General features: G+C 49.1%; 1 protein-coding gene across 1 annotated transcript; it reads left to right on the top strand.

Moving 5' to 3' along the window:
- OAZ2 (ornithine decarboxylase antizyme 2) lies at nt 2,642-15,350 on the top strand (the record flags this gene model as incomplete). Its single annotated transcript, NM_001290120.1, is given in 5 exon segments — nt 2,642-2,849; nt 11,681-11,838; nt 12,878-13,053; nt 13,794-13,879; nt 14,105-15,350. Coding segments are annotated over 5 exon segments (570 nt in total). The 3' UTR covers nt 14,236-15,350.

Raw genomic sequence — 16,277 nt, 5'->3', positions numbered from 1 at the left:
GAAGAAAATAGCATTCCCCTGAGAGGGCTGCTAAAGAAGCAGGACAGAACCAGGTTTCAGGTAAGGCGAAGAGGTGAAGGTAGCATCTCGTAAGGCAGGGGCTGGGAAATGTAATCTGGGGCAGAGAGAGGGGAGCGGGTGTGAGGATGGGGTGATGATAGATGAATGAGATGGGGCTGGAACCTGTGATGATGGCTGTTGTAAATAGGGTTAGGGGAGGGATGGGATACAGGGCTCTCTGGAACTTTGCGTGTTGGAAAATCTGCAGTGATCAGTGCTGTAACAATGTGCCACACGTGGCTGTGAAGCACATGAAATGTGGCTACTGGGATTGAGGAAATGAATTTTTAAATCTGTTTCATTTTAATTAAGTTTAAATAGCCATGTGTGGCTAGTGGCTAACATATCTGACAGTACAGATTAGAGGAAGGTGGCTCCCTGTGTTTTATGAGTTTTTTACTTGCTGTTCAGGCAGACATCAAGGTGGTCACTCCTTCAAGCGGCAAGTTGTGACAGATCCCTTCTCATTCCTCCACAACGTGAAAACAAAGCACAGGATAGGCAACTCTGGGTCCAAATTCTAACTCCACTACTTAATAGCTTTGAATTAGAGCAGATAAATTAACTTGCCTGGATAGTGGGCAAAATCTCATTTCATGTGTAAAATGGGAGTGGGCAGCTGTTATAAAAATTAGTGCTTTAGTAGTATGATACTTGATAAATGGTGGCTATTATTGACATAGTGAGTTACTATCTGCTGGTTGGTCAAAAATAGTCCTTTAGGTCAAGGGGTTACTTATCCAGTGATGGGTTGGCAGAAGTAAACTACCCCAGCTCCTTTAGGGAGCAGGAGGATTGCCCAGGTCTCTGGGACTATGGAGATCTTCCCTTGTAGCTCAGATGGTAAAGAATCTGCCTGCAACGCAGGAGACCTGGGTTCGATCCCTGGGTCAGGAAGATCCTCTGGAGAAGGGACTGGCAATCCACTCCAGTATTCTTGCCTGGAGAATCCCATGGATAGAGGAGCCTGACGGGCTACAGTTCCTGGGGTCACAAAGAGTTGGACACGACTAGGCGACTAACCCACCCACCTACCTGGGACTATGAGATGGGTAGGTCAGGGCTGGATTTAATTGTTCAGTTCTGTTGTGCAGTAAGAACATACCTGGCTTGAACATAGAAAAGCAGGTAGGCATAATCATGGGGACGGGGTAGAGGATCTAAAGTGAGCTGAGTATGGGACCCTGAGGGGCTAGTTGTGCTTAATATCTAGTGATAATTTGGGCAGTTCTGATTTACCACTTCAGTTTTTGCTGTAAAAACCTTAGTTCATGAGCTCCTGCCTCTCTTCCATCCCTGAATTCCCATCATCTAAAAACCGTAAGCATGTTTTTGTGAAGAGTTATAGTGTCCTAAATGGCTCTAAGGTGGAACATTTGTGACTTGAGGCTACTGTCAACTGCGGGTCTTAGTAACCTTTGATCTGGAGTGGTTGTGATCACCCTTTCTTTGAAGACATCTCTAATTCCCTAGTAACTTTCTCCATGGCCTCCCTCAGATTGAGCACTTACCTCATATTATGATGGCCTGCCTGTGTCCCTCTGATCAGATTGTGACATCCAAGGCAGGAACTTTGCCTAGTTGATCATTGAGTATTTCTGGACTCCAGCACATGCCAGGAACATAGAGTAAGTAGCTGCCCAGTAATTTATCAGTTGAATGAATGAATGAATGGGATGTGAGGTGATAGCTGCCCATTGTGAGCTGAGATAATTTGACCGCTCTTGTTTGTAGTCTGGGTTGACAGAGTCAGAGTCAGAAGCTCTGATGACTACTGAAGTGTCTGTGATTGTGGCCCGCAGTCACTGTGATCTGAGGGTTCTGTGCACCGGTGACTGTAACCTGTTGGCACTGATCAGGGATAAGGTTCCGCAGGGCCAGTGACTGTTAACTAGTAACCTTGAATGATTGTGATGCGAAGCTCCTCTGAACAAGTCAGCGTTGGTTCCTTCCACTACTGCTGTCAGGCGACAGCGATCCTGACCCACAGCCATTAAACTTCAGATGACTTCAGTCAATGTTAAGCTTTGACCGTTGCCCTTGAGACCCGTCTGTAAGGTGCGGAGATTGTTGATCTCAGGTGATAGCTGAGGTTATTGATCTGCGTATGAGCTGAGGTAACGGATTTGTGGGCTTGGGCTTAGTCTCAAATGGCACTAATACATGTGTAGTATTCCTAGATCTCCGATTTTGGTTAGTAAAATATCCTCCTGGGGCCTACAAATGACAGACACAGCCCAGCACAGCCCCATGCAAACAAGGGCTAGAGACCAGGACCAAGGCTCAGGAAACGCCGCTTGAAACTCAACATTTCGTTCCGGGCGCTAGATCACCACCACGGCCACGACTCCGCCTGGGCCAGCATCAACCCCGCAAGCTGCTTTCGGTCTGGACGCCCCGGCTCGGCCCCCTCCGCTACCGGGTCCCGCCCCTACCGGCGCCTGGTGCGCCTGCGCGGAGGCGGGGCGGTGCTTTGCCCTTTGTTGTGGGCCCCAGTTTCCCAGGACACCGCGCGGCGCTGGGGTGGGGCTAATGCAGATGAGGCACTTGGGGGCGGGGCGGTTGCGGCGGCGGCGGCGGCGGCGGCGGCCGGGGAGGGTCAGTTGGAGGCAGGCGCTCGCTGAGGCAGGAGGAGGGCTCTGGGCCCGCGGCCTGACAGGGACTTAGCCCGCAGAGATCGGCCCCGCGCGCGCGACCCCACACCTAGCCACTCATCCACCTACCCACTCCCTGCGCCGCCTCCTCCCACCCTGAGCAGAGCCGCCGAGGATGATAAACACCCAGGACAGGTAACGGCCCGGTCCAGGCTCCCCGCCCCCATCCTCCCCTCGTCTGCTCCAGAGGGCCTCCTCCCCAACCACCCAGCCGGTTCTCGTCCCTTCTACAAGGCCCCAGCCGGCCCCCACTGGGTCCCTTCCCTACCTCAGCCACCTCAGTCCGAGCCCCAGCCCCGCAACTGGGCCTTCTTCCGTCCTTCAGTCTCCCTCCCTCCAGCGCAGCCCATCCCCCTCATCGCGGCGTAAAGCCCCCACGGACCGGGACCCAATCTTTCAGTCCTGTCCACATTTCCCTTCAGCCCCCCCGAACGGCGGCCCATTCCCCAAATTGTTTCCATCTTCCCCTTTGAATCCCTTCCCTTATTTCAACTGCATCTTCCAACCAGATGCTGCTTTTATCGCTACTTCCCCCCACCCGGCCCCCCCGCGGCCCCGGTCTGGCTCCGTCCGTCCTTAAATTCTCAACTGGACCCATTATCCCCACCTGTCACCCTCATCACCCCCCCGCACCACCCCCTCACCAGGCCTAATAGTCTTTACAGTGATGCTTGGCCCTCCCCTTGGTCCCTCACTCCAGCTTCATCTTTTCTCTCCCGTCCTCCTTAGACACCCCTTCTTATTAGGCCCCGTTTCCCCTGTCTCACAACATCATCTTTTTTTATTTCTCACTTTGGGCTTGACTCCTGTCCGCCATCCTGTTCCCCCTAACACTCTGCTAAACACTCTGCTAAACACTCCTACCCTTTAAACACTTTCTCTCATGACTGCTCTTAGTCCTCCCATCCTAACTGAATCCCATTTCTAGAATATTAGATCACACACAGAACTCAGCCCATTCAGCTTCTGTTGAAGACCTGCCCTCTTCACCTGTACCTCCAGTACTTTCAAATTAGTCCTCATACTCTGTTCACTGGGCCTTTGCAAGTTTTCTCCCTCAAAACCTGACCCCAGCTTTCGCCCAGGAATTGTAGAGAAAGGCTGCGCATCTTTCTGATACTGAGCACCAGCAGTTTTCTAAAGTTGCTTCATGTGTGCTTCCCCCTGTGGACACTCAGCAGAGCTCATTGTTCAGCTTTCCTTTCTCTGCTTCTCTTTTTCTCCAAGGCAGCCCTCGCCAAGCATCTCTCCCTCCAGCATATCCCGTATTTCTCCCCCAAATTCTTCTGTGAAATTGTTTCCTAATTCCCCATGATTTTTAACCCCAGCTGCTTATACATCAGGATGGCTTTTATATTTACAAACTGGGTTCTAATTCTCTTCCTCATTGTTTCCCAAGACTTGTTGCTGCCCCCTCCAGAATGAGCTTGAAGTTCATTAGTTCCCCACACCAGGCCCTTTGTCTCCAGATTTGGCCTTCTGGCTTCTGCCTCTCACTTGAGCCTCATTGTTTTGCAAGCGGACTCATTCCCTGCACATCATCCTTAAGTTGTGCCATGGTCTGTCTAGAAGAAATGAATTTTAGCTCCTCTTAAAAATGTAGCCCTCCTTATTGCTTTTCTCCACACAGAGCTCTTAACTACCACTCAAGGTTTCTCTCACACTTGGGTTCCCTTCTTACCAAAAGTGGTCTCTAACTTGCTATTTCCCATTCCTTTAGCAGCCCCATCCTTAAATATTCCATCTGAGTTTTCAGCTTTTTTTTTTCTTTTGCATCTCAGTGTTTCTCAATCCTAGGTAGGTGCCCATGTGAAAAATCAATCCCTTGGCCCCCACCCTTCAAAGAGCTTGTGTAATTAGCCTAGGGTGGGGCCTGGTATTAGCATATATTTGAAGCTCTCTAATGGGCAGCCAGGGTTGAGAAACATTGCCTCCTCTCCCCTCCCCCGAGAAGACCCTTCCCATCATATTCCTTTAATGGGTGTCAGCCCTTTCTCCGAGGAAAAGGGTGTTGTCATCTTCAGGGATTTCTTAGTCCTTCTCTCCCAGGAACTCTCCAGAACTATTCCAAGATTTCTCTAGAGATACGCAAGATATCTGCAGCAGCCTCTGAAGTTCTACCTTGTTACTCAGTTCTCGGCCATTAGCCACTTTCTTCTAATTCTTAGACTCTTATCTAGCTCCCACATCCTTGTTCCCTACATGCAGAGTGAAAATTCACTCATTTCCTGGTTTATAATGGTCCCATTCGATCCAGTACCCTGACCCCCCAAGCCCTCTTTACCTACAGCCCCATTTTGGAGCTGTTTCCTTTTCCGAGACTCTCGCTGTCCATCTTCCTCTGCAGTCCCGTATTTCATTTTCTCTAAACCAGTCCTCTGGAGCTGCGGAGGTGGATATACTTGGGTGGTGCTGGATGCAAAAGATGTTGCTTGTGGTAAGGAAGGCTGTGTGTGCTGAGGATAGAACCCAGGTATGAGAGGGCATGATGAAGTGCAGGGGCGGAGGGAAGCTGAGGAACCTGCCAGAAATCCCTGGGCTTTGTGAGATGGGTTTTTCTTTTCTAGTCTTAGGTTCTTGTCTCTGCAGTGGGATTTGGAAACTGGTGGTGCGGTCTCAGCAGGCCTTCTCTAGAGCCCTCCACACTGAACTGGTCTAGGTGCCAAGTCCTTTGCAGCCTGAGCCCCGAGAGTTGAGCACTTGGGACCAGTTTATAAGGGTCTTCGCCCACTGTGAGTTCCAGTCCTGGCTTTGCCAATGTGCTTACATGTTAAAAAAAGAGAGGGTTGGGTTCACTCAACTTTGAAGATTTCTTCCAGACTCCTAAGTGGCAAAACAGGCTTGCTTGTCTCCAGAGAACCCTTGCTTAGCGTGTTGGTAATTTGAGGGGCTTGGCTGTGTGAAAGGCAGGTGGAGGGAGGAGCCAGCTGGCCTGCGAGGCCTGGGCAGGAGCAGGGCCTTGGATCAGGCTCCTCCACTTTGGCCTGGGGGTGGGGTGGTGTGTGTAGGGTGTCTGGTTTCTTTGAGTTATGGCAGTCCTGTTTCTATAGCATGTTTCTGAGCCTCCTCTGGCCTGCCCCTAACTTTCTAAAAGGAATCCTGCTAGAGCTCTAAGGATTTGGATTAAGATCCGGATGTTCTTCCCAGTCCGTGTATTGATGTTTTCTGTCCACAGAGGGGCGAGCAATGGTTGAGCGCCCATTGGGTGGGGGATGGGCTTTGGAGCTTCTCTGGCTTCAGTGAAATACTCAAGAGGTGGAGGCTTGGTTTCCTGGAAGAAACAGTTACAGAGGAGCCTGCAGTATGTTTTGAAAACAAGGCTCTTCCTTTCCAGTTTTGTTCTGATCAGTACCTCCAAAATATCAAAATTCCTAATGGTGGGGGAGGGAAGACACTAGTAAAAGAACTTTTATTATGGTTTTCGAGCAACAGGTTTAAATCCAAGTAAATCAAGCTTCATGGACCTTTCTCTCCCTGGATTGTGGGGGCAGGAAGTGTCTGTCTAGGGCTTGCTTAGTACCTTTTGACAGTACAGTGTGTGGAGAAGAGCTTGCCCTGGCTTCATAGCCTTATAATCAGTCTGTGTCTGATGGGCTTTGAGAAGAAGCATTTGGTTCCACAGGTGGTTTTTCGGGGTGGTGGAGCAGCCAGGGTACAAGGGCACATCCTAGTGACCCTGAGCATCTTCACTGAATGGTTCCCTGAGTAGTGGGATTTCTGTCTCTCCCACCAAGAATTTGGTTTTGATTATTCCTTATTTATTGGCACTGTGAGTTGTTGGGTGTGGAGTGGTAGGGAGAGTAAGTTTTTCTTTGATGTGCCTTCAAGGTCATCCCCACAGAGAGAGAGACACACACACTCCTAGCATAGTCAGGAATCCCCCCAAATTGGAGGTATGCCTTAGAAAGCTGTGTGGACTAATAATAGTAATTCCTCACTTTGCCAAGAAATCCAAATTTAGCCTCAGAGCAACTCAGAAATATAAAAAATGGGGACTGAAGTATGCGGTAGGGGAATGTTATATATGTGTATTTCTAGAAAAAAAAAAGTAATTCATCCCTTTGTGAAACAGTACACAGTGTTGATTCAAGTTGATACCATGATTTGGAAGGCTATGAAGCCTAATTGAAATCTATAGACCAGAAATGGTCAAACAGGTTAGCAAGAATGTTGTTACTTCAAGTGAACAAAATAGGTTGTTTCTGGTTAGCAGCAGCAGAGTAAAATGCTTTGTATAAGATAACCCTCAAGAAAATGCCTCAGGCCTTTGACAGTGTATAAACAATGAAGTAATTCTATCCTGGGAAGAGAGGCTGGAACCGGGTGATGAGCTTACTATACAAACTAAATTGAGGTATCAGAAATGCAAAATTAAGATCCTGTCTGCAAGCATGATTACCTAGCCATCTCCCCACCTCTGGCAGCATATGTAGTGTTGCCTACCTTTGGTGGAAAATCTAGCAGTATCAGCTGTGTAACGCGATAAGTAAATCTCAGAGACATAGATATTCTAACTGCCACCATAAGTGTGTTTCTTGTGGAAAATCAACCAGAACCCAGTGTTGCTTTCAGTCTGTGATTCAGAGTGGTGATGTCATTTTCTTTATAATCGTGCTTAGCAAGTAGACTCCCTTTGGCACACATAACAGCCCTACTGAGATGACTTATGCCTGGCATCTGACCAGGCCCCTTTCTCATATGGAAAAGGAATCAGCAGCTGGAAATCAGCCTCTATGCTCACATTAGACTGAAGGTGGCCATTCACCTCCCACCTTTCTTCCTATTTCTCTGTAGCTCAGTGCGATGGCAACCCTGAATTGGTCTCTCTTTGCTGCATAGGGGTTAGTCATCAGAGACCATCTCAGAGTAAGAGCAGCGTGTATGAAGGGTAGTCAGGGTCCCCTAGAGAGAGTTCTGTGAGGCAGGGCTGAGACAGGAATGGGTCAGAAGAGGCTGAAAGAGGGGATTGAATGTAGAATGCTTGGGAATGTGGTTTTTTATGTCTTCGATTGATACCACAAAGTCTGTAATACCAAGGCCATCTGACCCTCTATCGGAATGGAAATCAGAGAGGGGTATAGACCCGATAAGCTTAGACCACTGATTAAAGTGAAACATGGTCGAAAGTGTATCAAGGAGAATGTGAATTCAAGTGTTTGTTTAATATAGCTGAATAGAAACTAGCCATAGAATTACTTTTATATAAATCTCTACTCTCTGTAGCAGACTGTACTCTCTTTGAGCAAACTAAATGTGAAAATCAAAACTTACATAAAATCAATTGGAAGTGATTCTTTAGCGGGAAATCTTTTTATTCTCTGAAGAAATTTTAGGTTACTTCCTTTAAATAGTAAGCATCCTAGAGATTTAAAAATAGGATTTGAATTATAAAAAGTCAGTTTACTAGCATCGTTCCCCAGGAATACATCTAGCATACGCTGCCTATCTGTAGCTGGCGTATGAAATTATAACCTGCTGAGGACATTTTGGACAGCAGTTTCACAGAATGCTTTAAATTAGAGGCAGCAGGATGTGATAAGTCGGTAGCATTCATACGTATCCTGAGGAGTGTTTCCAAGGACATGTCTGATAACAACTGAGAAAATAAAAGCACCAACAGATTGGCTCGGCTCTAATCTCCCATCTCTATTCCGAATTGACTTGGACACCTGACACCTTTATTTCCAATGTGGTCTTTTTTTTTCTTCTTCTCCAAAAGCAGGACCAGCCCAGCTGGTTGTTTGAGTTCAGTCTGACACATTTGATTCTCCTTAATCAGTCTGATCTTTTCAGCCTCTAGGCTGAGCTTCTTAAATCATCCTTTGGTGGCAGAGATTAAACCATGTCTGCCCCCAAGTGGAGTCAGCAGGATATGGGGAAGGAAAGGAAAAAGCTGGGCATTGGTGCCAGTAGAAACAAGACTGAACTGAATATGAAACCTCACCTGATTTGGATCTGTGACAGGGAGACTTGGGTTTAAAAGCCTCTTTCTTTTGTGCTTAAGTTCCTCTAGGATTCACATTCCTGTTAAGGTTGGTGGCATATTTTGCCACAATATTTTGAACACTTACGAGAAGGCCATTGCTGTGCAATTTTATACCCCTAATTACTTTAACCACGACATATGTACCCATATCCCTTCCCTTTTCATGTCAGAAATGACAGTTTTGTTTTGTTTTTTTTGAGAGAGAGCAGTTTGGCATTTACACAGCAAGTAACTAAAAACAGATCTAATACGATGGGTGATTAAAGTAATGTTTGTGAACTTCTAGCTACTAAGCATATCCCAGACCCCAGCTGTTTCTTGTAGGGAACTGGAGCTGGATCTCAGGGTGGGGACCTGAAACACCCTTCCACCCCCAACTCGCACGCACGCACACATACACAGTTGCTTTCTGTGCAGACTTTGTTGGGGAGGAAAGTTCCCAGAATCCTTGTGTGAATGGGAAAGTAAATGATTTGTTACCATGGAATAGACGTCTTGCATTTTATTTGGAGGAGGAGTGAGATCATGACATCAGAAACATCACGAGCTCATGGATGAGTGCTGGGCGCGGGGCAGGCCCTAGGGTTTACTTCTAGGAAGACAAAGGGGCTTCTGGATCTAAAAAAGAGAAAACCCATCTTATACCTTTCAGTGGGTCGGCCCCATCACTTCTGCTATTTGCAAGTGAAAGTTTTTCAGAAAAAAGGTGGTGGTTGGAATGCAGGCCAGGGTTGAAAGTAGCTCTCCCATCTAGAGAGCACTGAGGAATAATTTTTCTGGAAGTGAGTTAGCACCAGAATTTTAGAACAGCTAGGGCCTTGCCTGGAGAATCCCAGGGACCAGGGAGCCTGGTGGGCTGCCGTCTATGGGGTCGCACAAAGTCGGATACGACTGAAGTGACTTAGCAGCAGCAGCAGCAGCAGCAGAGCCTTGGCGATCTGCTTATTTTATGAACCCCTGCAGTTATCATGATATACAAGTCTATATCTCAGCTATCTACCCTCAGTTCCTGGCTAGCCCTACTGACCGGTACAAGCAAGCCAGCTTTCTCCAGTGGCCCAACCTACCTGGTGCTCCTGCAGGAACCTCCACCGAGGCCTGAAGGTGGTCTCCAGGGAATGGGGAGGGACCCATTGCATGAGGGGTGGGTGTGTGCCTTTGCTTGGGGAAACTCCCACCTTTGTCTTCTTTTCTTCTGGCCTGGACACTCTTATTTTTCTATCCCTTAACACATTGGAAGGTGAGGATTTTAACAACTCATTGTCCCCAGGAGGAAATAAGCCCTGATCTTAAAAACTGCAGTCCTCTGTCATTCCCCTTCTGCTAGTAGCTGTTGGTTGAGGCCTCGTGAGGGAGATGAGGATGCCCTGAGGCTCTCTAGAGGAGGCACGAGGTGGTCATGTGGTTGATCCCCAGGCGTTGATGCTCCTCTGGACCCACTTCATCTCCCAGCAAAATTTCCAAGTGTTATTTCAGGCCCCTGGCTGAAATCCTTGAGAGAACAGAGGAGCCGAGCTACAGCGGTGATGCTTTGGGTCTTCCTGGCTCAGCTGGAGTGCCTATATCAGTCTCTTAGTACTGAGGGTCTCGGGACTGTGTCTCTGGCTATTGTTCCATGTTAGGTGTGAGTTTTAGTTCTGTCACTCTGAGCCTAAGCAAAGAATCCAGATGACGCTGTGCCATCAAAAGCAAAGGACAGTGTGCAGAATGGTGCCTTATTATTTTACAAAGGGTTTTCAGGGAACAAAGGCCGTGGTTTATGGTATATGCTGATTTCTGTGGTTTAACTATTCGCCCTATGGCTGATTCAAGCTACCAACGTGCTGTCACTAAACACAACTTTGGTTGGGAAGAGATGTGCACCGTTGGGTCATCTGGTTCCAGCACCCCACTGCCACACCCTCCCCAATATGTTACTGCTGCCCTCAGCTGCTGTGCCAGGGCCAGGCCTGTTGCTGAGTCATGGTGTTACATGTACAGACAGTTTTCCTCTTGGCTTGCTTCACTTGCCCTTCGCCTGTGGAGTGAGCCATATCTCAGCCAAAAGAACCAGTAAATTGGATTCAAAGAAGGCAGTGGAGTAGCTCTGGAGCTCTGTTGGGTCCACCTGAAAATCGTGGTAGCCAGGAAGGGCACACACCTGAAGGCAATAGGGGGCTTCTTTTGGAGCCATTCACCCTCTGTGGCCCAGCTGATGATTGCTTCCTTACTCAGGTCCCAGCATGTCTATAATTCCTCCCAGCAAGCCCCACGCCTGCAGTATACATTCACTTGAGTGTCCCTTCTGACCACACGGGTATTAGCTGAACTCCCATGCATGCTGAGGTCAGATTCCAGCAAAGAAGGGCAGCTCTGCTTTTGGTGGTACGCCGGGGACTAACTCAGATAATACTCTGTACTGTGGCGCATCTCCTCTCCAGGAGGGATCCAGATCCCGGGATTTGACTCAGTTCTTGACCCTAGAGGGATTTGAGTGATTTCTTGTTTAGTTCCATTGTTCAGGTCGGGGAGGCCATCATTGGAGACATGGCCTTGGGACTTCCTCGGGGATAATGGTGCTAGCCCCTGTGACTTTCTAAGCCCCATATGCCTCTCCACCCTGAGGCGATTGTGGAGGCTTGGTGATTCTGTCACACAGGTTGTTGAGACACTTAGGGTGAGGAGATGGGCTGGTGGGGGTCTGGGGCTCTCTGCCTAGCAAGCAAGCCAGCATCTGGTTCCTCCCAAGGTCTGCCTGTGTCATGGGGATTTGTTTGATGTTTGATGGGGGCTCCTTTGGTCAGACATCCAGCCTGACCCTGAGCCCTCTGAGCTTCTCTGTGCCTCTGTAGGACGGTGGGTTTGCCTTTAAGGAGGAGTTCTGAGAGCTGTAGCGGGAAGGACTGGGGCAGTTGAGGGAGAACCAGGGCAGGGGTGGGTGGAATGCTGAGTTACATCTTCAGGACTTTGATTACTGTCTCACTGTCTTTATCTCTTGCAGTAGTATTTTGCCTTTGAGTAACTGTCCCCAGCTCCAGTGCTGCAGGCACATTGTTCCGGGGCCTCTGTGGTGCTCCTGATGCCCCTCACCCACTGTCGAAGATCCCCGGTGGGCGAGGGGGCGGCAGGGATCCTTCTCTCTCAGCTCTAATATATAAGGTAAGGCTACTATGGGATGGAAGGCTTGGAGCAGTGTCCTCCTCAGACACTGCTGAGTGGCTGCTTAAGGGCAGCGATGGTTTCCCTTAGTCTTCTGAGTCTTAGGCCAGTAGTGGAACTGGGGAGGACTTTGAACTGAGGCTGCTGGGAAGCTTTTGGGGAGTACCAAGCAGATGCCCTGTCTTCTCAGCTTAGGTCAGTTCTTAAGTGCTGGCTCTGGGTCCTGAGTAAGGGGGCACAGCTAGGGGGAGGGGGGCTGGTGAGTGGAGTAATGCACGCGCTCTTGCTGGTGCAGCTCTTCATTTTCTCCTGAGAAATGCCAAGAGCCAGGAGGGCGCTTTCCTTTGTCCATACCCAGGGCATGGGGTACCGCATGTTGCAGGGTTGGGGGTGGTAATGAGAGAGTCACCCTGGCAGCTCAGGGCACAGCCCAGTAGCTGTTGAGAACCCTGGGAGTCTGTTCTGAGATTGGTCTGGGCTGGGACATTTGCTGTCTTTTAATCTGTGAGCCCAGAGGTTGGTTTAGCATCTCCTGGAGACTGGCATTGAGGGGTGGCAGGGCAGCTGAGTCCGGGGCTCTTGAGACGGTGGCAGGGGTGACAACATGGACTCTGCAGTCACCCGGAGCCAGCTTGGGTTGACCTGAGCCAGCTGAATCTCAGCTCTGCCATTTGCTCACTGTGGAGTCTTGGGTCAGGTCCTTAATTCTACTGGGCCCTTGGTGTCTTAGGTTTAAAGTGGGGATGCTGATGCCTACCTCAAGTGCTTGTTGTAGTGATGGAAAAATGGGAAAGTACCTTGTACAGTACTTGACAACCAGTGGGCTCTTGGTAAATATCCCCTTCCAATCATGCTGGGGTTTAGCCATCCAGTGAGTGATGGCTCCATTTAGGCAGCATGTTGCTCTGATGTTCAGTGTGGCCTGTCACATACTGCCCTGAGGTTGGCCCAGGAGGGGTCCAGCACCACCTAGGTTGGGGGGCATTTGATGTGGCCAGAAGCAGCAGTGACCTGGTCCTCTGACCTGATCTCCTCCCAGGACGAGAAGCTCACTGTGACCCAGGACCTCCCTGTGAACGATGGAAAGCCTCACATCGTCCACTTCCAGTATGAGGTCACCGAGGTGAAGGTCTCTTCCTGGGATGCAGTCCTGTCCAGCCAGAGCCTGTTTGTAGAAATTCCAGATGGATTATTAGCTGATGGGAGCAAAGAAGGGTAAGGAGCAAGTGCTGGGCAAGGGCTGGAAGCCTGCTCCAGAGAAGGGCATGTGCTTCCTGGGGGCAGCAGATGGCCAGCCTTCTCCCGTAGCTCTCAGCTGCCCAAGTATATACAATTTTTTTAAAGGTTAGTGTTAGCCAGTAAAATGGGCCTATGATAATGAAAGCAGATCATTACCACATTAACCAAATTCTTGTCCTATAATGGTGTGGTTTAAATGGCCAGAAGCTCAAAGAAGCAGTGGAATTTCATTGGATTGGGCAAGGCCCTCCAACCATCCAGTTGTGGAAGAAGCAGTCCTGAGGATGGCGTTCTCGCGAGTGGCTCCAGCCTCTTGAAGTCCTTTTAGGTGGTGGTAGGGCCCAGAGTTCCTCTCTGCAGCAGGTGGTCACCATCAGACTTGGCAACTTTGGAGGGCCCCTGAGAAACTGGGTTCTCTTCCTAGGCCCCATACTTTCTTGTAAATTGCATTAAGTTGGCTAGTATTAATTTCAGATGAAGAACCTTTATTCCTGGGAGAGAGAATTCTGTAACAGTTTTCTTAAGTGATTGTGGTTTATTTTTTTTTCTGAACTCAGGGCTCCTGAGGTCTTGAAATAGGAAGTTCTCCTTGAAGCTTCCCTATTTACAGTGCTGACTGTAAGCCTCAGAAAAGCCTTGGGAGCAGGGGGTATAGAGGGATGGGGTGAAGTCCACAGGTGGCAGTGGGCTTGAGTGGTTTTCTTTGCTTCTTGCAGATTGTTAGCACTGCTAGAGTTTGCGGAAGAGAAGATGAAAGTGAACTACGTCTTCATCTGCTTCAGGAAGGGCCGGGAAGACAGAGGTGAGGGGCTGAGCAGCTTGAGACCAGGCTGGGGAGGGAAAAGGGGGCCTCCTAGTGAGGTGGGGCTCCTGAGTTTGACATATAAACCCTAGGAAATCATGGGATTGGTTGTGTCCAAATTTAGAAAAGGCCAGTGCATTTATTCCATCTTTGTTTTGGGTTTTCCCTTGATTTAGCCTAATTTTGTTTCTTATCAGAATCTTTTTTTTACACTTTTTTCTGCAGCTCCACTTTTGAAGACCTTCAGCTTCTTGGGCTTTGAGATTGTGCGTCCAGGCCATCCCTGTGTCCCCTCTCGACCAGATGTGATGTTCATGGTTTACCCCCTGGACCAGAACTTGTCCGATGAGGACTAATGGTCAAAGAGGATGCTTTGCCCAGGAGCCACAGTGGGGGAAGCGGGGAAGTTAGGCAGCCCTGAGACAGAAGAGGGAGCTTCTTGCTGTCCAGGGAAGGACGCTGAGGGGCTCAGGGTGAGGGTTGCCTATTGTGTTCTCGGAGTTGACTCGTTGAAATTGTTTTCCATAAAGAACAGTATAAACATATTATTCACATGTAATCACCAATAGTAAATGAAGATGTTTATGAACTGGCATTAGAAGCTTTTTAAACTGCGCTGTGTGATGTGCTCTATCTAGCCTAGGGGAGGCCACTGCCTAGAGGGGAGGGACTGCCTGCATCCAGGGGCCAGGCCTGGAGGGCTGGGGACAGCACTGTTGGGCTCAGGTTACCCTGCGGTTGGGCTTTCTTTTTTGGTTTCTAAGACTTGTGTATTTTCTTTCCTTGCTTCCCTGCCACCCAGGGGACTCTGGAGTATAGGCTTTCAGCCCCCTGGGCAGTGTCCTCCTATTGTTTTTTGACACTCCACCTGGGCTTCTCTCTGTGCTTTTGTGTCTGACCTGGAGAAAGCAGGTCTGACCCCTCCTTTACAGCTTAGTGTTATTCTGGCATTTGGTTAAGCTGGCTTAATCTGTTTATCAGCGCATTCAAAATAGGGGCATTGAAGTTACTCCTACCACCAGGGCTTTAGTTTGGGGGTGCTTGGATCTTAAAAAACACTAGCCAAACTCCAATTCTCAGATTATGGCCAGGAGTTCTTGCTCTGGGCTGCAGGCCTAGGCCCCAGGGTGTCTCCTTCCTAGGGTCACGAACAGCAGAGAGGAAGAGGAATAGTGACTCAGGGCCTGGGGGTTGTGGGGGAATTTGCTGTTAGGGACTGGATGCCTCTGCCTGGCTGAGTCTAGCGCTAACTGCCCCCTCTCCCTAACAGGCTCTGAGTAGTGCCTGAGACCCTGTTCTGCGGGCTCTCGTGTGGGACTGAGGGTGTAGAAGTGGCCTGCCCTTTTGTTTTCACTGAACAGCTTGTTCTAAGGGGGAAGGAAAGGGGAGAGATCTAGATTGGGTGAGGGGGGCGGGGGTGTCAGGGAGGCAAGTGTGTTGTGTTAGTGTGTCAATAAACTGATTTAAAGTTGTGGTTGGTCTGTCCTTTACTCTTCAACCAGGGCCGGCTTCCTTCTACTGTTGTCTTTTGAGTCTAGAGCCCAGCAGGGGTGTGATACACGCTTCTCAGGAAAAAAGCCGCCTTGCATCAGGACAAACGGCTGAGGTCTCTGGGGCCACATTACCACGCGAAGCAAGGGGTTGCTAGGAGTCTGGGACAGAATGCTGGAGCCCCCTAGAGACAGGTATGTACACAGAGCTTCATCCAGAATAGAGGCTAGACATACCAGGACCCAGCTTCTTTTTTGTCTAGGCCAGGTCCTGAAACTGGGTTCTGGCTTTCACACAGAGCTGCCTGACATTCCTGTTCCTGGGGGTGTCTGAAGGAAGTGGAACTCACCTTTCCTAGGAAGACAGTGTTTTCCTTTTGGAGCCCAGGGCCCTAAGGCACAGCTGCCCGTCCCCTGTACCACCAGCCTGATGAATCACCTCTCAGTGGCACTGGAGAGGGACAGAATCCTCTTCACCTGTGTGGTCTTAAGTTTCTCAAGGGTTTACTAGTGTTTTTTTTTTTTTTGCCTTTGCTTCTGTTTTCCCAAAGGAAGTACTGGGCATGTTCTTCTACCTCCTACGATGCTAGAACTATTTACTTACTGTTGAACTGTGGCTGTCCTTATTTTCTTTCTGAGTCTTTGGTGCATTATCACATTGTTTGTGGAGCTACTGGACCAAGTCATTAAGCTTGGACCCTATATAACATTTATGAAAAGAAGTGAGTTCAACACCTCCATCCTACGTGGTATTAGTAGAGAAAGTCTGGGCCTAGGGATTTCCCTGGTGGTTCAGTGGTTAGGAATCTGCACTCCCACTGCCAGGGAGCATGGGTTCAATCTGTGGTCAGGGATCTGATCCCACATGCTGTGCAGTGCAGCCAAAAAAAGTCTTGGCCTAGAGATGA

This window comes from Capra hircus, chromosome 10 (genome assembly GCF_001704415.2).
Source record: "Capra hircus breed San Clemente chromosome 10, ASM170441v1, whole genome shotgun sequence".
Lineage (NCBI taxonomy): Eukaryota > Metazoa > Chordata > Mammalia > Artiodactyla > Bovidae > Capra > Capra hircus.
This window is presented reverse-complemented; position numbering and strand designations above follow the sequence as displayed.